The sequence below is a fragment of the Drosophila rhopaloa genome, unplaced genomic scaffold, assembly GCF_018152115.1.
Source record: "Drosophila rhopaloa isolate 14029-0021.01 unplaced genomic scaffold, ASM1815211v1 contig_4, whole genome shotgun sequence".
In the NCBI taxonomy this organism is placed as follows: Eukaryota; Metazoa; Arthropoda; class Insecta; order Diptera; family Drosophilidae; genus Drosophila; species Drosophila rhopaloa.
Window position 1 is genome coordinate 300,503 of NW_025335134.1, and position 22,641 is coordinate 323,143.

General features: G+C 38.9%; 1 protein-coding gene across 2 annotated transcripts in view; it reads left to right on the plus strand.

Annotated features, from left to right (window-relative positions):
- LOC108038995 (protein argonaute-3) overlaps positions 1-22,641 on the plus strand; it is a 555,323-nt gene that overhangs the window by 188,471 nt on the left and 344,211 nt on the right. For both annotated transcript variants that reach the window (XM_044461511.1, XM_044461512.1), the window contains exons 4-5: positions 1,776-1,959; positions 15,852-16,017. In XM_044461511.1, the coding sequence (XP_044317446.1) occupies positions 1,776-1,959; positions 15,852-16,017 (350 nt within the window). The remainder of the gene's footprint in view (positions 1-1,775; positions 1,960-15,851; positions 16,018-22,641) is intronic.

Below are 22,641 nucleotides of genomic sequence, written 5' to 3' on the forward strand. Positions count from 1 at the left end.
CGATCGTGGTCGGACCGCGTGGTGGCCAAGGATTACGACGGAGTCTTGCACTCGCTTGTCGGATCCGAAGCTATTGCCGGTCCCGGAGCGCGTAGTGGCCGTGGATTACGACGGAGCTAGGCTCGTTTGTCGGGTCCAGGGTCAGTGCGGGTTCCGGAGCGTGCGGCTGAGAGAGATTTCGACGGAGTCTTGTACTCGATTGTCAGATCTAAATCCGCTGCAGGCTTCGGCCCATGGTCGGCATCTCTGGGTGACAGTGCCCACAAAACCCCCTTCCTTTTTCTTTTTGTTGCTGTTTCTGTCGATCGTGGCCGGACCGCGTGGTGGCCAAGGATTACGACTGAGCTAGCCTCGTTTGTCGGATCCAAGGATCATTGCGGGTTCCGATGCGCGTGGCGGGTAGAGATTACGACGGAGCTCTGCTCGATTGTCGGATCCAAACCCGCTGTGAGTTCCGGCCACGGAGTCTGAATAGGGTCATTTTTATCTCGCCCCTCCCTTGAGTCCTTGAACTGAAATAAATTATTGTAAGTGACCCTGGGAGCCCTGAGCACAATATCCCAGCCCAAGAACTTCCTTACAATACTTCTAAAAATATTGGTATGAATATTTTTACGATAAGTGGCATCACCTCCGATCTTGGACGAGGCACGTGGATCCGGCGGAACGTGGTTCTTTCGTTTTCCACGCCCGAACGCATCGGTTGCTCAACTCCCGCACCCAGCGAGATCACCGCCAGGACACCGGCCCCGGACCAAGATCCGGGACTAGCGACGTAAGTTAACCAACGAGAAAAGTAAAACCTACAGTGCGGGTAGAGACCAAAGACAAAAATAAAAGTGAAATCAGAAAACAACCCGCCCAAGTCGCCTATTAATTTGTGAACTTTTCGGGGATTGCCACTCGAGCCACACGGAGCCAGCGGAAGGCAGTGTACTTATTTGACTGGTTATATCTCCGAATAAGTGCCCTGTTTTCCGTCGGAACCAGCGCCGGAATCTGACCACTTATTTGTCTGGTCAAATAAGTGTAAGTTTCCCGCCGGAAGCGCGCGGCCCTGACTCTAGACGGCACGAGAGTAAGTGCACCCAGGCTGTAGGTTTTCTTTCGCCGCCGACACTCGAACCACACAGAACCACCGGAAAGCCAGAGGACTTATTTGGCTGGTTATATCTCCGAATAAGCACCCCTGTTTTCCGTCCGCGCAGCAACCCTTCCCGGCCGGCACAGGCCAGTGACACCACCTTGTCCTTCTGCTATCTACAAATTTATCTGTGGAGGATCCGGGGCAGACTGAGTCTACCCCAGCCCTAGAGAGTTCCTTACATACTCTTGTGTTCCACTAAAAATGTTTTTAACCTTAAAGGTGTATTTAAAAAATCTTTTTAATTTTAAACAAAGAACATTTTGGAAGAACCTGCGAGAAATGGCTACCGCGAATATAGAGCGTTCATTTGTCAATCGATAGAAAGTGTAGGTTTAGCCGAAGAGGATAGTCTCTTTTCTTCTCTAAAGAAGTAGTTGCAAACAGGTAATTGTTAACAGGAAAGTTTGGTAATGACTTAAAGGTTAATTTGTTAAAATTACTGTATTTCACAATAATTGTATTACAAATGAAAACAATGAGGCGCTACCAGGTTTTACAAGTGGTATAACTGCAAATATCTTATGCCAGTAGCTGAATTAGGATATAAATTTCGGCTTGCCCATATTAGTTTTCTGTATTCTTTGTAATTATTTAAAGTATACTTCTACGTTTTTAAATTTATTTTCAGGTTGTAAATGCGAAGACCTTATTAAATGACCAAAAAAATCGGTCTGTTGTACAAAAAATTGTGTTACAAATGAATTGTAAAATTGGAGGCTCTTTGTGGACTGTTAAAATACCGTTTAAAAATGTAATGGTTTGCGGAATCGACTCCTATCATGACCCATCCAATCGAGGAAACTCTGTTGCTGGTAAGATTAAAAATCGTTCAATTACCTGAAATAAATAAAAAACAAGAAAGAAAGCAAATTTCACAAGCCGAAGATTTTATACCCTTGCAGCTTTTACAAAAATTTAAATATTCTATATATCGATTTCGAAGCTTAAAAACACTAAACCGAGAAATTTTTCAAAAGTTCCTATTGCAGCTGTATGATATAGCTGCCCGATTTTTATACCCTTGCAGTCAAAAGTTTGCAACGCAGTGAAGGACACCTATCCGACCCTATACAGTATACATATATTTTCTTGATTAGCATCACCAGGAGTCGAAAATATAATACTCCCTGCAAGGGTATAAAAACCAGCAAAGAGGAAAATAAAAGGAAAAATGCAAATTGAAAATAACCAAAAAAGAAAACCTCTCAATACCGTGATTTTTAAGAGACCCAATGGACTATACAAAAATCAAAAAATCAAATTCCAGCCAATGGAGCTGAACGATATAAACAAGAAAAGAATTGCACAAAAAAAAACGGTTAACTTCAATTATTTTTCTATTTACGTTTTAATTTTTATGATTTTTACTCATTACTATTAATTTTAAATCTTTGTATTTTACCAACAACTAAATAATTTTACTATAATAATTTTTATAATTATATTATACCAACAAAGAAAGCCCCTTGTTAGACCCCCTTATCTTAACGCTCTCCCCTTCTCCTCCTTCAGTAAATTCGCAAATGCAACCAAACCAGATTTAACTTCTATCGTAACCAAAAAGTCAGTTCTTGAAAAAAAGTTTAGACCGAATTATAACAACTTACGTAGATTGAGAGGGAACACCAAAATATTTCGGAATTCAACATTCCATTCGTAGCAAAATAACAGGAAATGCCGATACAACTTAGTCATAAATGACCCCTTGACTTGGAAAGCAACATCAAAACGATTCCTATTTCATTATGTCGACAAAAGGTCACCCAAACTAGCCAACAATCAATAGAGAAATCCTATCAAGCAGTTTACAAACACCTTTCATTAATATTAAATAAAGTTGATTGTATACAAGGGAGCAGAGAATCACAATACCATATATTAGACATTAGGGTTGCTAGGAGATCTACCTCAGCTACTCGGAATGAGGGAACCAGACCTTACATCTGCACTGCATTTGTGTCTTAAATCAGAAAATGAAAATTATAGGGCGAACCACGCCAATACAAAAATGCCCCAGACCTATTTTTGAAATGACTCACAGAACCCATGCAAATCTCTTGTTTCTATTGAAGTAATTTTACAATATCCTTATTCCCAGACAGAATTCCATCTTACTACAGACGCTTTTAATTACACATTAGGGGCAGTTTTTGCTTCAAATTATAAACCAATATCATTAAATTTCCGATCCTTTCTAAAGCCTAGGAAAATTACTCAAGAAAACGGAAAATAAATACCAGCAGTAATTTGGGCATTAAAATACTTATATGGAAGGACAAAAGTGACTGATTTTACCTTTTTTTTTTTTAATTGCCTTTTTTTATATATTGAATCTTCTCTTTTTGAATACTATCAATAAGTGTATCAAATCTTACAGTAATCAAACTATCAGTCATATGACTGGTACTGAGTACTGCAAGAACGCCGAGGTCTCTGTGGATGTTTTGGTTGCGAATATACCACGGTGCCCCCTAGTGATAGTCCTCAGGATTTTTAGTTTTAGATGTAGTTTCTTGCATTCGATGTGTCTTCTCCAAGTTAGTCGTCTGTCTAGATGGACGCCGAGATACTTCGTTGACTATGGAATCGGCGTACTATTCACTGATAATGGAGGGCATGTTTGCCTGTTGAGAGTAAACGTTATGTGTTTACATTTTTATTCATTTATTTTAGTACGCCAATCAGAAAGCCACCTCTCAACTACGATGAGGTGATTGGCTAGTTGTGTTGTTGCTTGGCTTGGGCTCCTCGAACGACTTAGGATTGCAGTGTCGTCAGCGAAGCTGCTCGTTTGTAGAAATATCCGCTTTATATAGGACGAACAGAGTAAGCCCAAGTGCGCTTCCTTGCGGGACACCAGCTTCGATAATGTAGTCGTCAGATGTTGTTGTGTTGCACCTAACTGCGAAGACTCTGTTGTACATATACGACTCCAGTAGTTTATGAGTGTATGTAGGCAAGTGTGTTGATCTTATGATTTTATGTATGAGGCCATCGAGCCAGACTCGATCGAAAGCTTGAGATGCGTCAAGGAATATTGCGCTGCAATTTACATAGACAGGATAGTAAACTTATTGGTCTGAAGGATGAAGGAATTGTGTGGTTTTTACCGGGCCTCGGTATCATTATGATAGTAGATTTTTTCTATTTGCTCGGATATTAGCCGAGACGTATGATCTCATTGCAGATTTTAAAGATGGCGATCTATTTTTTTGCCAAGCACGTCGACGACGCCTCTTTTCCAGTACAAGCTGTTCCAATTGCAGATTAGTTTTGAAATGGTTGATTTGTACGTCCTTCAATTGTGGTGTTGAAATAGTGGCTGCTGCCACGAGTACTTCTTCAAGAGCATCAGTGGATCTTTCGATGTCCGCTTCGATGTTGAGCTGCGGGGTTAGTTCGATGTGGGAACTTATATACATTTTATATTTTAACCAGTTTGTTCTAACCATTTTGATCTGTAGTTTCTGGGCTTTGAAGAAGAGTTATTAGCACTGGCCAGTGGTCAGATGAAAGGTCCGAAAGCGCTTTGGCGCTTATTATATTGCGTGGAATGTTTCTTGTCACCGCAAAATCTATTAAGTCTGGGACCTTTCTGGGGTCTGCAGGCCAGTATGTGGGGCTACCTGGAGAACCATAGTCCAATTGGTTGCTCAGTTTATAATTAGTCGAGTCGTGATCCCCAGTGGGTATGTTTGGCATTATAATCTCATGCTGCTGTGAAGCGATCTCCAAGTAAGTTGTAAAAATCCATGAATTGTCCTTCAGAAATTGTAAAGCGAGGCGGACAGAAGACAGCGGCTATGGAAAGGAGTCCGCTATCTGACTGCACTTTGATAGACGTGGTCTGCAAGTAATTAGTTGTATCCCTGATTAGTATGCCGGTTCCGCCGTGGGTTTTACCATTTGGATGATCTGTGCGGTAGAAGGGTTAGCCTCTTATTTGGAAATTGTATTTGTTTGTGAGGTGCGTCTCTATCAGTAGCATAATGTCAATATGATTTTTATTCAGGAACTGTGTTATTTCAAGTTTGTTCCGGGAAAAGGCATTGTCTTTTTACATGGTTATTCGTAGATTTGGCATCAATTATTTGGACTGCTTAGCTGCAACCAACTGTAACACCATGTCCTGGTTTTGAACCAGTGTTTGCATGGTCCTTTTTTATGAAGGACATAAATTCCATCATACTTTGTTTCATAGTAACCATCATAGCTTCCAGTGTACTTTGAGACTGTCCTGGGACCTGCTGAACGTTTCCTAGATAAGACTGGAGTGGGTTTCCCTTTCCTGTTCGAAGGGCATCGGCGTAAGAGAATCCCTTCTGGGTATTTAGCTGACCAAATGAGGATCTTGCAGCCGTCCCGAAAAATCCTTCCGGCGTCGTTTTTGAGTAAGTGTACACGTTTTGATGGCTCGTTGTTGTCACTCGTCGCATGCGGTTTTTCAGCTCCTTGTCGACCACACAGCCCCTGTAGTTTGTGTTTGATCCTCCACAGTTTCCACATTTCTTCTTTTGTTGGTCTTCTTTGTTGGCAGGGCAATTGGAGGAATTGTGAAAGTCTTTACAAACTACACAGACTGATGTAAGTGTGCAGTATGTCCTGGTGTGTCTATACTCCTGACAGTTTGTACATTGCACCGGGCCGTTCCTCTTATGAGGATCTTCCACCTTAATTCTTCGGTGCAATAGGTATTGCAGGGTATGGGGTGCCCTTTATTTTTCTTCAAGACTCTGCCGTCTGGCTCCAGCTCTACCTTTAAAAGTGGTTGCGGGTTTTTGTTCCTGTTAATTATGTTACTAACGTTCTTTGGATGCAGCGATCCATGTCGGTCTGTATGGCCGGGCCCGCTTGTTGAATATTGTCTTCGTTTTTTTTTTGTTTTTTGACGTTGATGTACTATGATCAGCGCAAACAAGTGGCCCTTATGACACCAAGCAGTGCTTGTTACGCGCGGAGCCTAATAGACGTAAAAACGAGATCGCGAGAAGTTAAAAGCACAATGTAGAAGCGGACAGACTAAGATTAGAAATACGTACGAGACTAATACTAATACTAATTTTGTGCTAAGTAAGATAAAATTAACGATTTTAGGCTTAGCAAAGAGTCGGTAGTAAAAATAATGTGGTATAGTCTATTATAGTCGTTACACAGTACTCTAAACGGTTCATGCATATCAAAGTTAGATCTACAAATATTTAATGTAAGAGGAACATAGTTCCTGGTAATTCTATTAGGCACGGAGAAGCTTATGCGACCCAGTAACTCGGGACTCTTCACATCCCCGTGAATAAGTTTATAGATAAAAGTTGTGCCAAGCATCGTTCTACGGTTTACTAAGGATGGTAGATTAATTAGGAGAAGTCTACTAGAGTAGGATGGTAAAATAAGGCTTGCATTCCAGGCCCCGTAGAGCAAATAATAAAAAGTTCTTTTGCATAGACTCTATCCGGTCTATATGTACACCATACTGAGGACTCCAAACTGCAGAACAGTACTCCAGGATTGGACGGACTAGTGAAATAAACAGAGTCTTTGTAACATAGGGATCATCGAATTCCTTTGACCACCTGATGGTAGATTAATTAGGAGAAGTCTACTATTGTAGGATGGTAAAATAAGGCTTGCATTCCAGTTAAGGCCCCGTAGAGCAAATAATAAAAAGTTCTTTGGCACAGACTCTATCCGGTCTATATGTACACCATACTGAGGACTCCAAACTGCAGAACAGTACTCCAGGATTGGACGGACTAGTGAAATGAACAGAGTCTTTGTAACATAGGGATCATCGAATTCCTTTGACCACCTTTTAATAAATCCAAGTACTCCCCTGGCTTTATTCACCATAGAAGTAATATGGTCACAAAACTTAAGTTTTGGGTCAAGGAGGACGCCAAGGTCATCAACATGCGTAATTCTAGACAACGCGCAACCACCCAGCGTATACGTTGCATATTGTGGGTTCACCCGAAAAAATGTCATTACTTTGCCCTTAGCGCTATTTAAATCCAAAAGATTTCCACAACACCATGTTTGAAAAGCATTTAGGTCAGATTGTAAGTCTGAACTGCTAGAAATTTCGTTATATTGCAGGCATAACTTAACGTCATCTGCGTACATAAGGACACGCGGCTTTGTCAAGACTAGAGGGAGATCGTTTATAAATAAAGTAAAAAGAAGTGGGCCAAGGTGGCTTCCTTGGGGGACGCCTGAAGTAACTTGGATCAAATCAGAGATCAAGTTTTTAAAGAGGACTCATTGAGTGCTACCACTCAGATAACTTTAGATCCATGTTAGAAGATCACATGGGAACCCTAATAAGTCTAGCTTTAATACAAGAAGCGAGTGATTTACTGAATCAAACGCTTTTCTAAAATCAGTGTAAACTACGTCAGTCTGCATGTTCTTTCTAAAGCCATTTATTACAAAAGACGTTAGCTCCAAGAGGTTTGTCGTCGTAGATCTTCGCCTTATAAATCCATGTTGATATGGAGATATAATCGATCTACAAAGATGTTGCAAATGGGGTGTAATAGTGTTTTCGAAAAGCTTTGGGATGGCGGATAATTTGGATATGCCTCTGTAATTACTTGTATTGCATTTATTTTCTTTTCTTATGAAGGGGAATGACAAATGTCTCTTTCCAAATAAGAGAGAAATGAGATGCTTTTAAAGACAAGGTAAACAATTTGTATTGAGGTCTACACAGAGTTTCAGTATTCAAGCACGCAGCCTGGAACTCCGTCCGGACCAGGTGAGTAGACTGGTTTATATTTATGGAGATCCAAAAGAACAGGCTGATTTACGCTTAGTGTTAACAAAATTATAAAACTCTTTTGGATCCTGTGAAAATTGGACCCTACAACGAGTCAAATAGCTTTTATAACACCGGGCGTTAAGCACGATAAAATTTGACCGAGCCCTTAGGTACCGAGAGAAGGCAGATTGTGAACCGCACATTTTAAATTTATTGAAAAGTCTGGACTTTATATTTTTTAGGTGTGACAACTCTTTATTAAACCATGGAGGTTTATTTGAAATTGACGGATAGTATAACGGAACACACAGATAAAAGAAGGAATTCAATGCATTATAAAAGATATTAACGGCCTTAGCCACGTTAGTGCATGAATAAAATTCGGACCAGTCATAGCCGGATATAAAAGTATTTAAAATATGAAAATTTGCCTTACGAAAGCAGCGGATTCGTTTAACCGACTTTTCGGATTTTTTATTCAGCTCTGTTCTTGCGTCTACAGTCAGCTCTAGAGTTGGATGATAAGGATCTTCCGGTTGTGTAAGTGGTGACGTTCTTGATAGGCAAACGCCTTCTGAATTTGAAACAAAACACAAGTCCAGTAAACGTCCTAAGGAGTTCTTAACATGGTTCACTTGGGATAGCGCAATGTCAAGCAAGCCAAGTCAAGGAAGTAAAATGTTAGAGTTTTCGTCAGGGGACCGTGTCGCACTAGGTATATTAAAATCACCTAATACAATTAACTGATCTCGATCCGACAGTTTTTTGGAAATGGACTGAATAACGGAAAGGTGATTTGCGTAAATAGGGAACTCAGATGATGGTGGGATATATGAACAAGTAATATATACAAAACTACCGGGAAACGATAATTTTATACCTAGGAATTCGATGTCATAAAATTCTTCGAAAGTTAGTAATTCAGACGAAAAGGTGGAGTCGACCTCCCCGTCTGGACTGACGATCAAGCCTTTAAATTGTGTACTTACCCGGGAGAATTTTCGAGCTAAGAAAACCCGGCCTTAACCAGGTCTCTGTACATACCATAATATTATATGGGAATGAAAAACTATCCGAATACAATTTAGTCAGCTTACTAAGTAAGCCTCTTGTATTCTGATAGCAAAGAAGAAAAGAGGAGGCTAGTTTTTTGGGACAGAAGATGATGTGGAGGGCGCTGGGATGGTTCTTTAATGGTGTTTTCCATTTCCCCTGAACTATTATTTTTCTCTTAGCTTCGTACTCTTTTTCAAATATCCCTCGGGCCAGAAACTGGTGGAACACACAGATGCAAAAAGAGCACAAGGAATACCGATCTTAAATGATGATACTTTCCTAGCTTAAGAAAATTTAAATTGTTCGACCTTCAAATCATCAACTTGGATTTTGTTACGGATATAAGCCGTAATATCCAGTGATGAGAGGTCTGGGGCGAGCCGTGAAACAAATACATGTTTTAGCTAGGGCACAACACATGCAACCCTTTTTGGTACTACAGAATTTGTATCTGTACTACCAATATCGGCCGGTAATCCGGACGTTAAGTCTACATGAGGTGTTGGGGCCTCTACTTTATTTTGATCGGACAGAGCGGAAGTACCTCGCGGCGCCACATCGGGTACTGAATCACTTTTTGCCCCGATCTTAGTACCATTTGAGTGGCGCCTAAGATTGGCACCTGAGCTGGAATCGAATCGCGGGCAGCAGGTTGCACGGCACCTGCCATAGAATGCGGGCTCAGCTAGCATGCGACTAGTAAGCTGCGATTCAAGCGCAATGAGCAGGTCCGTATTTTTACGGCTGTTCCGGATTAATTCCGTAACACTGCTTTTTCTGAGCCGCCTAATAGATATTGCCTGGTGCTCGTATACGATGTATTCATCGCAGTAGTAGCGTAGGCCACTCCTCTTATCGATGGCATCGCGAACCAGGCCAGAATAGCCAAGACACTTTGCGTGATAAATTGTATCACATGTATGGCAGGGAATACTTTGCTGTCCAGCCGAGATAACTTTCTTGCAATTTTTTAAAGAACAGAAAGCCATTATCACTGACCACGGACCACTGTGCTATAGCGGACAAAAAAATCGAAAGCGCCCAAGAACTTTTTAATGAGAGAACAAAAAGAGCGACAGAGCGGGAGCGAAACACCGAATAACTTTGATGTTAGGCACCACGAAACGAGATAGAAACGAAAAGAGAGAGAGCGGGACTATTAACAGATTAACTCCGGTATAAAACGCCTCTGAGAGATATTACCGTTGGAGTGCGTGCCGTTCCAACAGCGCTCAACGACGAAGAGAAAGACTGAAAAGAGGGGCAATAGAAATCAATAACAACAAAACAGCACCGAATTAAATTATGATAAAAACTTTTTATTTTCTAAACACAAGTTAATCACGATGCACTCTCGAAGCGAACGGAAAGTTGTTAGAAGACACGACCGTTCACTGTGAAGACGCAACAAATTATTCTTGTTCGGAATCTTGACCGGTTACTAGTTGATCTCCTTCAATGGATTTCAAGTTATCTGAATGGCAGGTCACAAAGCGTCCTCTTTAAAAACTCTATTTAGGAATTCGATGTCAGAAAATTCTTCGAAAGTTAGTAATTCAGACGAAAAGGTGGAGTCGACCTCCCCGTCTGGACTGACGATCAAGCCTTTAAATTGTGTACTTACCCGGGAGAATTTTCGAGCTAAGAAAACCCGGCCTTAACCAGGTCTCTGTACATACCATAATATTATATGGGAATGAAAAACTATCCGAATACAATTTAGTCAGCTTACTAAGTAAGCCTCTTGTATTCTGATAGCAAAGAAGAAAAGAGGAGGCTAGTTTTTTGGGACAGAAGATGATGTGGAGGGCGCTGGGATGGTTCTTTAATGGTGTTTTCCATTTCCCCTGAACTATTATTTTTTCTCTTAGCTTCGTACTCTTTTTCAAATATCCCTCGGGCCAGAAACTGGTGGAACACACAGATGCAAAAAGAGCACAAGGAATACCGATCTTAAATGATGATACTTTCCTAGCTTAAGAAAATTTAAATTGTTCGACCTTCAAATCATCAACTTGGATTTTGTTACGGATATAAGCCGTAATATCCAGTGATGAGAGGTCTGGGGCGAGCCGTGAAACAAATACATGTTTTAGCTAGGGCACAACACATGCAACCCTTTTTGGTACTACAGAATTTGTATCTGTACTACCAATATCGGCCGGTAATCCGGACGTTAAGTCTACATGAGGTGTTGGGGCCTCTACTTTATTTTGATCGGACAGAGCGGAAGTACCTCGCGGCGCCACATCGGGTACTGAATCACTTTTTGCCCCGATCTTAGTACCATTTGAGTGGCGCCTAAGCTTGGCACCTGAGCTGGAATCGAATCGCGGGCAGCAGGTTGCACGGCACCTGCCATAGAATGCGGGCTCAGCTAGCATGCGACTAGTAAGCTGCGATTCAAGCGCAATGAGCAGGTCCGTATTTTTACGGCTGTTCCGGATTAATTCCGTAACATTACTTTTTGTGAGCCGCCTAATAGATATTGCCTGGTGCTCGTATACGATGTATTCATCGCAGTAGTAGCGTAGGCCACTCCTCTTATCGATGGCATCGCGACCCAGGCCAGAATAGCCAAGACACTTTGCGTGATAAATTTTATCACATGTATGGCAGGGAATACTTTGCTGTCCAGCCGAGATAACTTTCTTGCAATTTTTTAAAGAATAGAAAGCCATTATCACTGACCACGGACCACTGTGCTATAGCGGACAAAAAAATCGAAAGCGCCCAAGAACTTTTTAATGAGAGAACAAAAAGAGCGACAGAGCGGGAGCGAAACACCGAATAACTTTGATGTTAGGCACCACGAAACGAGATAGAAACGAAAAGAGAGAGAGAGCGGGACTATTAACAGATTAACTCCGGTATAAAACGCCTCTGAGAGATATTACCGTTGGAGTGCGTGCCGTTCCAACAGCGCTCAACGACGAAGAGAAAGACTGAAAAGAGGGGCAATAGAAATCAATAACAACAAAACAGCACCGAATTAAATTATGATAAAAACTTTTTATTTTCTAAACACAAGTTAATCACGATGCACTCTCGAAGCGAACGGAAAGTTGTTAGAAGACACGACCGTTCACTGTGAAGACGCAACAAATTATTCTTGTTCGGAATCTTGACCGGTTACTAGTTGATCTCCTTCAATGGATTTCAAGTTATCTGAATGGCAGGTCACAAAGCGTCCTCTTTAAAAACTCTATTTCGAAAATTCTCCGAGCAACATCCGGTGACCCACAAGGAAGTCATCTTGGTCCGCTTCTTTTTAGATTATTTATTAACGATCTTCCCTCAATTATAAGTAATTCTCGCGTACTTATGTACGCAGATGATGTTAAGTTATGTCTGCAGTATAAGGACATTTCCTGTCATTTTAGAGTTACAATCCTATCTAGATAACTTTTAAAACTGGTGCCGAGATAATTTACTTAACTTAAACGGTTTTAAGTGCAACCTATTTAGCGGGTCAATCCGAACACCCGACTTACCCGTTAAGTGACAGCTTTTTAGATATATTAACCCTGGTAAACGATCTTGGCGTTCTTTTGGACCCTAAACTAAAGTTTTCTAATAATATTTTGTCCATGCTTAATAAAGCCAGAGGCGTGCTTGGTTAACAGGTGGTCAAAAGAATTCGATGATCCCTACGTCCCTAAGACTTAATTTATTTCGCTAGTCCGTCCGAATCTTTAGTATACAATAAGTATATTATCGTGACTGTCTAAATTGTTCGAAAAACACAATGCTAGCCCGGCACATTGATTTGTCTTCCGTCCAAGCCATGGCACAATCGAACAAGTTAAAAGAATAACATCAGAAATACGCACATCTTGCAGCGCAATATAGACGATTTACCTGGACAGACGACTAACCTGGAGAAGACACATCGAATGCAAGAAACTACATCTAAAACTAGCTTCCAGCCAGCAGCCAGCAGCTTCCACTGGATATTAAACATTGGATCGCCCCTGAGTCTGGACCTTGTATCCTGGTCTACAACTCTACTCTTTAGCCTACCTGGACATATGGCTCCCAGCTATGGGAGAACGCGAGCAACAGCAACATTGACATCATACAGCGCGCACAAACGAAAATCCTGAGGACTATCACTGTTTGACCTCGGCATTCTTGCAGTAAAAGATGAAATAGACAAACAAAAGACGTACTGCAAAGAAAAACTCTCCGAGCACCCAAATCATGTCGCAAGAGGCTTGTCTCGGGTTTCCAGCAGAACCCGCCTGCAACGCAACGACCTTCCAACCCAGCAATAATTCTCAGGGCCCCATTACTCAGTACCAGTCATATGACTGTTAGTTAGTTTACTATAAAATTTGATACACTTATTGTTAGTATCGAAAGGAGGAGATTCAATAAATAATGCTATTTATTTATTTATAAGCACAATAAAAAAAACAAAAAAACTTCGTTTTGTCTTAGCTTGACCTTGTTATTACAAACTGTTTTTCCTTAAGGACGCAAGGCGATTTGTATACTAATGAAACCAAGCTAGTAAACACAAAATCAGCCAACTCAGAATGGCACAGTGAGAAAATATCTTTAAACATGTTTCAGTTGATAAATTAAAGATAAAAATCATTAACATAAGATTTTATATAATAATTAAAATAAAGATAAGTATAAAAGATGATTATGGTATATAGAATTTCCCACAGTAAAAAATATGAAGTAATTAAGTAGGTAGAAAAGCTAATCAAAGACAAAATGGTAGAAGTCTCAGTCTTGAAATATAAAAGCTAATTTTTATTTATCCAAAAAAAAAAATCATTACCGAATTCAGACAGAAATTGAACTTGAAAATGACTTCAAGCGATTGGCATATAGTTTAAAACTAGCACACCATTCTTTTAATTAATGACGATAATTGTATTTTCAGTTCGGTATCGCACCATCTCGGTCATTCTTATATATGAATGATTTAGCTTAGAAAGTCAGACTTTCTGCGAAGTTATGAACAATTGGAGCGTAATTGACTTATCACCGTATGATTCTGTTGTTTTATCCTTTAATAGAGTTTCATAAATGAGCGTAAGACTGCTTATTGGACTTCTCCTTTTTATACCCTTGCAGAGGGTATTATAATTTTGGTCAAAGGTGTGCAACGCAGTGAAGGAGAAATCTCCGACCCTATAAAGTATATATATTCTTGATCAGGATCAATAGGGGAGTCGATATAGCCATATCCGTCTGTCCGTCTGTTTCAATACCGTTTGCGAGCTCAGTTTAAAAGCTAGCGATCTGAAACTTTCACACTCGTCCTAAAACATGTGTACGCAGATCAAGTTTGAAAATCGGCCCGATCGGACGTCTATATCCTATAGCTCCCATAGGAACAATCGGATATATCTAGCAAGAATTGATGATATTTCGCGCAGTGTAAAAGCTATTGACATGAATCTTTCCAAATCGTATTTTTTATGCATACCTTGATCAGGGTAAAAGCGCGTGGAAACGCGATCGGACGTCTATATCCTATAGCTCCCATAGGAACAATAGGGTAAAATCGGTGCAAATTTTATGTTTTTCAGAATATTTCGCGCTGTGTAAAAGCTATTGCTATAAATTTTTTCAAATCGTATTTTTTTATGCATTCCTTCATCATGGTAAAAGCGCGTGCTGATCGGACGTCTATATCCTATAGCTCCCATAGGAACAATCCGATATAACTTTCAAGAATGGAAGATATTTCGCGGAGTGTAAAGGCTATTAAAATAAATCTTTCCAAATCTTATTTTTTTATGCATACCTTGATCAGGGTAAAAGCCCTTGGCGATGGGACGTCTATATCCTATAGCTCCCATTGGAACAATAGGGTGAAATCGGTTAAAATTTAATGATTTTTAGGATATTTCGGACAGTATATAAGCAATTGACATGAATCTTTCCAAATCGTATTTTTTTATGCATACCTTGATTAGGGTAAAAGCACGTGACGATCGGACGTCTATATCCTACAGCTCCCATAGGAACAACAGGGTGAAATCGGTCCAAATTTGATGATTTTCTGAATTTTTCGCGTAGTGTGTAAGCTACTGACATAAATTTTTCCAAGTCTTATTTATTTACGCATATCTTGATTAGGGTAAAAGCGCTTGCCGATTTTAAACGATGCAAATCTAGTTTATTTATGTATACCTTATTCCTTTCGCTACTTTTTCAGTTTTAGCAATTTCGGCAAAGTCTGCAAGGGTATTAAAACTTCGGCTTGCCGAAGTTAGCTTCCGTCCTCGTTATACCCTTGCAGAGGGTATTATAATTTTGGTCAAAGGTGTGCAACGCAGTGAAGGAGAAATCTCCGACCCTATAAGGTATATATATTCTTGGTCAGGATCGCGTCCTGAGTTGATATAAGCATGACCGTCTTTCTGCTTCTATGCGAACTAGTCTCTCAGTTTTAAAGATATCGAATTGAAACTTTGCATACACCTTTCGTTCCATTGCACGCAGTCGGAACGTCCGACTATATCCTATAGCTGCCATATAACTGATTGATCGGAAATTACATAACTTTGGTGTTTGTAAAGTTAGGAAGCTGGGATTTTTTATGATGATAAAGAATGCATCATATGAATAATTTTGAATAATATAATTTACAGAGTATTCTTCAAGGGTATATCAACTTCGGCTCCGCCCGAAGCTAGCTTTCCTTTCTTGTTTTATTTATGAATTAACCATTAACAACCGTAAATAATATATACTAGTTATAGTACTGTATAATACTGCCTTCTACTAGTATAAAACAGATTCTAAATGTTGAATTTGTAAGGGACAGTTTGCAAACAGCTGATCAAAATTCAACAATTCAGCTGTACAATTTGCTTATTTTTATTTCGAATGTTGGACTGTAAATATAATTTTGTATTTCAGCATTTGTGGCATCTATGAATTCGTCATACACGCAATGGTTTAGTAAAGCTGTATTTCAAACAAAAAGTGAAGAAATCGTTAATGGATTAACCGCATCTTTTGAAATTGCACTACAAATATATCTCAAAAGAAATGGCTATCTACCCGAAAATGTTATTATATACAGGTGAATACAAATTTAAAATTTTCTGTTTTCGTTTGGTTGTTAATATTATGTTAAGAGGTGTGGGGACCTTGGCCACCTGATCTGGGACCAGCATTACAAGGCTTGTCGATATTCAAATTTTAATTTGTAACAAATTAAAACAAGACAGAACGCTATAGTCGGGTGCCCCGACTATCAGATACCCGTTACTCAGGTAAAGGGAGTGCGAGGGAGATGGAGAAAGAAACTTTGATCACGCATAACTTTTTAACGAATGGTCCGATTTGAAAAATTTTTTCTACATTTCGATAGGTATTGATAAACACAATAAAACTGCATTTTTACTTTTCCGAAATATGTAAATTTTTAAAATCGTATATAAGCGATTGTGGGCGTTAAAGGGGGCGTGGTACCTTTTTGAAACAAACTTGCGCTGCGTAGGAACTCCTAGAATCTGCATGCAAAATGCCAATCTTCTAGCTTTTATAGTTTCCGAGATCTCAGCGTTCATACGGACAGACAGACAGACGGACAGACGGACAGACGGACATGGCTATATCGACTCGGCTAGTGACCCTGATCAAGAATATATATACTTTATAGGGTCGGAAATGCTTGCTTCTAGCTGTTACATACTTTTGCACGAATACAATATACCCTTTTACTCTACGAGTAACGGGTATAAATACTGCTTGCTACACAGATAAAAAATATTATTTCAAATGTTCCCAAATGTAATATGATAAATAATCACCATCGGATTTTCATTTGGTTCTCCTAACAAGGACATATGATTATTTTGGTGCCTTAATTCGTTAATTAGTTTCAGTACTAAACAATCCGTTATGAGATACAATATGACCTGAAAAGCTAGTGCCACCTCCTACTGAAGGGTTATTATCATTATTTACCACAGGGATTTTCACCGTTAATTATTAATGTAAATTTGCTGAATTAAAAATATTCTGTGGAGATCGATCCGATTGGAACGAATTTTATACCGATCGAAAGATATCGCTTTCACTTGGGGATTTTATATCATGACTAAGAAAAGTCCTAATGTAAAACTTTCGAAAAATAGAAAAAAACATTTTAATGCCCTTTTAAACTAAAAATGTGATGTGCATACCAACAGCCGTGAAAGTTAAATGTAAAAAACATATTTGGTTGGTAAAAATAAATACCTTTAATACGCGAAGAATTTGAAAATGAATTAAAAAGAGTATCTATCTTATTGGTAAACTAAAATTTTAATAAAGATAAATCGTTATCAATACTGTTTTCGATTAATGTAATACATGAAAAACAAACCATAAAAAAATACTTTAATAATCATCTAGTGAGGATTGGATTGGACAAGATGGTAAATTTTTTTCAGTCGCGACACACCGATATTTCAAGCTTGAGGAAATAAAAAGAATGCAGCTTTATGCTACAAAATTAAATTTGGGAACCATATTTGGGCCTCGTCATGAAGGCAAATATATTGTTAAATTGTTAGACACATAAAGGACGAACTATCAATTTCATCAGGTTCGCTAGTTGCTTTAAAAAAGTTTGTTTCCAATCTTGTTTGTTATCATATTTATTCAAATATTTTCAATCGCTGTTTTTGTCAAAGACTCATCCTTGTTTTTCGTTCAAATCGTCATAAAAAGTTTTCAATAAAGTGATTAGAGTAATGGTGAACGTGAATATAAAATTGTCTAAGAAAAACCTATTATATCGTTCGTAAAAAAGAAAAGTGTTTTTATGGGTTTCTAGGGGGCAGCAAATTATATTCAATACCTTATATAAAATGTAATAAAAATTTATATTTCTTTGCAACTAAACTACAAGTTTACTTTTAAATAATTACATTTTAGGATATTTGCTTTTTTAAGGCATTTGCTGGCGGACCAGAGAGATATTGATATTGTTGTATAACCTTTTCTTTTTTTCGAAAAAAAGAATGTATATTGTCCACCAATGATTCCACGTCCATGGTAAAAATTCGTATTTAGGAGGTGGTATTTTTAATTTTAAGGTTTTCGACCAATTTTTAAAATTAAAATTTGAGTCCATTCATGTAAATTTAAAAAAAAAAAATTTATTTATATTTTTCGATAGTGATGCCAAATACAAACCCTTTGTGGTACAAATCGTTGAAATGCAAAGAAAGAATTGGAAACGGGTCGTGTATGTCGAAATAAGACCTGCATATTACCAGGAATATTTCCTTATTCAGGTTTAATTAATCTTAGAGGACGCGCGGTCAAGCGCTTATATACGATTTTAAAAATTTAAATATTTCGAAAAGTAAAAATGCAGTTTTATTGTGTTTATCAATACCTATCGAACATGTAGACTAGAAATTTTTCAAATGAGACCATTCGTTAAAAAGTTATGGGGAAAAAAATTTTTTCTCCCCCTTAAAAAAAAAATGACACACAAATTTTTCCCGCAAGCCCCAACGAGTTTTCTCATTTTGACTCTCGCGCGCTTTGTACGAGTTCGGTCGTTCAGTCGCAGAGATGCGCATTTAAAAGGTTTTTAATTGGGTTTTATATAAAAAAAAAAATAATTTTTTTTTTTTTAAAATGAAGAAGGTTGCTCTGCGCTTGAATTGGGCTTTTTTTTTAAGGGAATTTAAGCATTCCTAAAAAAAGAAAAAAAAAAAAAAATTTCTTTAATTAATTTTTTAATTAAAACGGGGGGACGGGGGGAAAAAAACTGTGAAAAGTTTTTTTATTTTTTTTTTTACTTAGGTTTCGGGAGGCGATGACCGTCACGATTTATTTCCAAAATTCAACTAAATACTAAGTACATAAATTCTTATAATGAAAGCTAGCCCTATGCCCTGAAAGTGCTGACCCGGCGCCCCGTGTGTGGTGTTGGGTAGCCGTCGGTTGCGTCGCAGTGCATTGCCCGCTGATAGCGCTGACCGAAGCTTGGGCTTCTGCTACCGTCGTTGTGCAATATCCGCAGGTGTCGCTGGCTTTGCATTATTCTCATGCCGGCTACGCGTGATCAGTTTGGCAACTTCTCTGTTGCCGGGTGACCGTGTTAACTCCTCCCCCGCTTAGATGAAGGACGTCCTCGGACTTCTTGAAACCGTCAATAATAACTTGAAGGTCATGCTGGCGACGAACTCGCTGGCGTCTTTGGTAGAGCTTGAAAATGATAAAGCAGATGGCGAAGAAAGCGATCGCGGCCACTCCAGATATTATAGGCCGGTTTTCCAGTCTCTTTTCCATTTCGCCAATGTATCGTAGGTTTTCTATGTTTAATTTCTGTAAGTATGGTAAACTCAGTATTTCCTGATGGTCTGTAATGTTAAGGACCGTTGATGCAGCGGGTGCTGGGAATTTTTTTACGTAGCTCTTCAAGTTTCGGTATAAGGTGTTGTTTACTTTTACCTCCTCGTCGAATGTAACGAGGAACGTTCCAGTTACCAGTTGTCCATTGACCGTAGCTGTTCCGTCATTGAGAATAATAACGCCGTCATCGATAATTGTTAGTGGCTCGAGGTGGCTGGTGCGAGTCGAACAGTGAGCGTTGCCTCCTGAGTGGAGTTGTTGTGCGCATGTTGCATAGGGCAGTTCTCTGCAGAATGTTGTCGTAAGGGCAGCGCTGCAGTTTCCAATCGGCATGATTTTGTTACCGCAGTCAGCTATACTATCGCCTTCGGCAAAATTAAGAATAGTGCCGTTGTGTTCAACGGGGTGCAAGATTATTTTCTTACAAGCTATGTAGGGCTTAGGATATTTTAATATAAAGTGTAAAAAGTTATTATTTAATAAAACTTTAATTTGAGCTACTTCCATTAGATCGGTTATAGTAACATTTGTGGAATGTTCATTGATTAAATTTTGTAAGTCATTTGAGTCTAAAATCGCGGGATTGATTATTCCAATTTTTGCAAGAGTAACCGACAACATTAAGGCCTCGAGTTCGGAAATAATAATTCTATTTCTTGATAGCAAGTTCTCATATAAATTTTCTGTATTTATCTGTTTTGCTTTTGCATTTTTACTAAAATGTTTACCGTGTTCGTTAGGATGTTTATTTGTTCCTGGGTCTTTGTGTTAATTTTTATTTGTCTGCTTTCTGATTCTATGAGTTCTTTCTGCCTAAATTTAATGTTCTCAAAGTCATCAAAATCTGGAGTACCGGCTACGATTTTTAATGCGGTGCCTAATAAATTTATGCTTCTAGCGTGTCTATGATGAACATTTACGGTATCTATGAGAGTCTTAATGTGTCGTAAATCTGAGTCTAATATCTGCCTCATATGTGACTGGGGGAAATGGTTTCTCATTTCTTCTGTTTCTTTAACTATTTCCGAGTACATGGTTAAGTTGGTTGAGTGTTTGAGGTATTGGAAGTCTCTCCAAATAGTCACATGCCCGTCTATGATTGGTATGTAATTTGAGGTCGTGTAGTCGGTCATTTTAGCTGCTATTGGTACGGCGAGGAGTAGAATCATCCAAATCCTAGTGTGTCGAAGATAAAAATAAAAAGAAAAATAAGATTTATTGTAATTACCTCAAATTGTCCTTATGGACCACCCTCCCTTTTATTAAGACTGTGGTCCCTAAGTCTGCTTCGACGGTTTCCTCGGAGTACAAATCTGAAAGTTTGTTTCCCAACCTCTTATTTGATTTCACAAGAACCTTGTCTCCTACCTGAAAATTTCTGTCTTGTCTTGTTTTGTTCAATCTTTGTAGTTGAATGTTCTGGGCATTTAAGACTTTATCCCTAATTTCTGTGTTGAGCTCAATGGTCGATGAGTGTATTATGTCAATGGGTCTTTTATTTGTTACTGAGTGAATAGTTCTATTGTATTCTATAGCCGCGAGAAGTATTAGTTCAACAGTGTCTTCAATACTTCTTTCAATTTTTAAGCACCGTGCAATTTCTGTCAGTGTACTGTGGAATCTTTCCACTTGTCCGTTCGATGTACTATGAAGAGGCGGTGCATTAACGATTTGTACGTTAAACCGGTTACTTAAAAGGGACTTAATTGTTTCGGATTTTATAGAAGGCTCATTATCGCAATAAATTGTTTTTGGTCGTCGATAGAAATTTATAAGTTGTAATATCGCGGTTTGTACGTCTGCAATGGTTCTGGAAGCAATTGGTTGGACAATTGAAAATTTTGAAAATTTATCTACATAAGTAAGAAAGTATTTTTTGTCGGTCGAAAATATGTCAATATGTAATATTTCGCCCGTGTATGAGGGAATAGGTGTTTCCCCGAGAATCTGTTTCTGAGGGTGTCGATCATATTTTGCCTTCTGGCAAATTTTACAATTTGCGACGACCTCATTTGCCATATGAGTCATTTTGGGAAAAAAATAGTCCTGCATGATCTGCTTCACGTTTTCCTGTCCAGCTCTATGAGCCCTGTTATGTTCTAACACAGTAATTTCTTTTTGCTCGTTTTTGTCTAAGATGTCGGTCACCATGCGGTTTGTGTAACGAAAAGTGGTTGTCGGAAATGTTTCTATTAATTTATGTTGGATAAATGCCAGTACTGGTAGTTCGCAAAAAATTGCATTGACTACGTCCTTCTTGACCACATCACATATTTTCTGCATAAGTGTTTCTCTATCCGAGAAATGTAAGAGATGTCGAGTCTTTTCACCAAACATAATGACCGTTCTAACTGAAGCAATTTCGCTTTCTTCTATTATTATTTGGTTCCGAAAGCAGTTGACCGGCTTGTCCGTTTTTTCGATGGTGTAGGTTAGTGATAATTCGCTATGTATTGTGGCAATATCTGACTGCGCATCTTCTTCTAGCGAATGAATGTGCTGTCGGGACAGCGCGTCAGCAACGTAGTTCTCTTTTCCTGGCTTGTAAAAAATTTGTGCATTGTGCTCGTCAATGAAAGCTTTCCAGCGCTTAATTTTTGCGTTTGGATTGCGATCTGAGACGGCGAAAGTTAGTGGTTGGTGGTCAGTAAAAATGTTTAAATTTTTTACGCCGTATAGGTAATTTCTGAGGCTCTTTAAGGCCCACACAATTGCCAACAACTCTCTTTCGTTTGTTGCAAAATTTAGTTCCCTGTCTTTTAAAGTTCGTGATATCATGGTTATGGGTTTTCCGTCTTGTGATAAGACTGCTCCCAAACCGAAAGACGAAGCGTCCGTCGTTAAGTCAAAGGTTTTTTTATAATTTGGATATAATAACATTACGTTTTCTGACGCGAGAACACTCTTAAGCTTCTCAAATGCCTGGCGCTGATGTTCATCAAAGTTAACGGGTATTTTTTTAGATTGACCTGCGCTTACTTTGCCATTCTCGCCTTTTAGGATGTCACTTATAGGTTTTGCAATAGATGCAAAGTCCTTAATAAAACACCTATAGTAACTTGCTAATCCAAGGAATGATCTGACATTAAATAGAGTGGTTGGTTGCTCGTAGTTACGAATTGCATCTACTTTGCTAGGGCATGTTCTTATGCCTCCTCGTGAAACTACGAAACCTAAATACTCTACGCTTTCTTTAAAGAAATTAGATTTTTCACGTGAAACCCTCATGTTGGCCTCATATAATTTGTCCAAGACCCATGCTATGTGTTTCACATGATCGTGCATATTTTCTGAAAAAATAATTACGTCATCGACATAGACATAGCATGATTTCCCTATTTGTTCT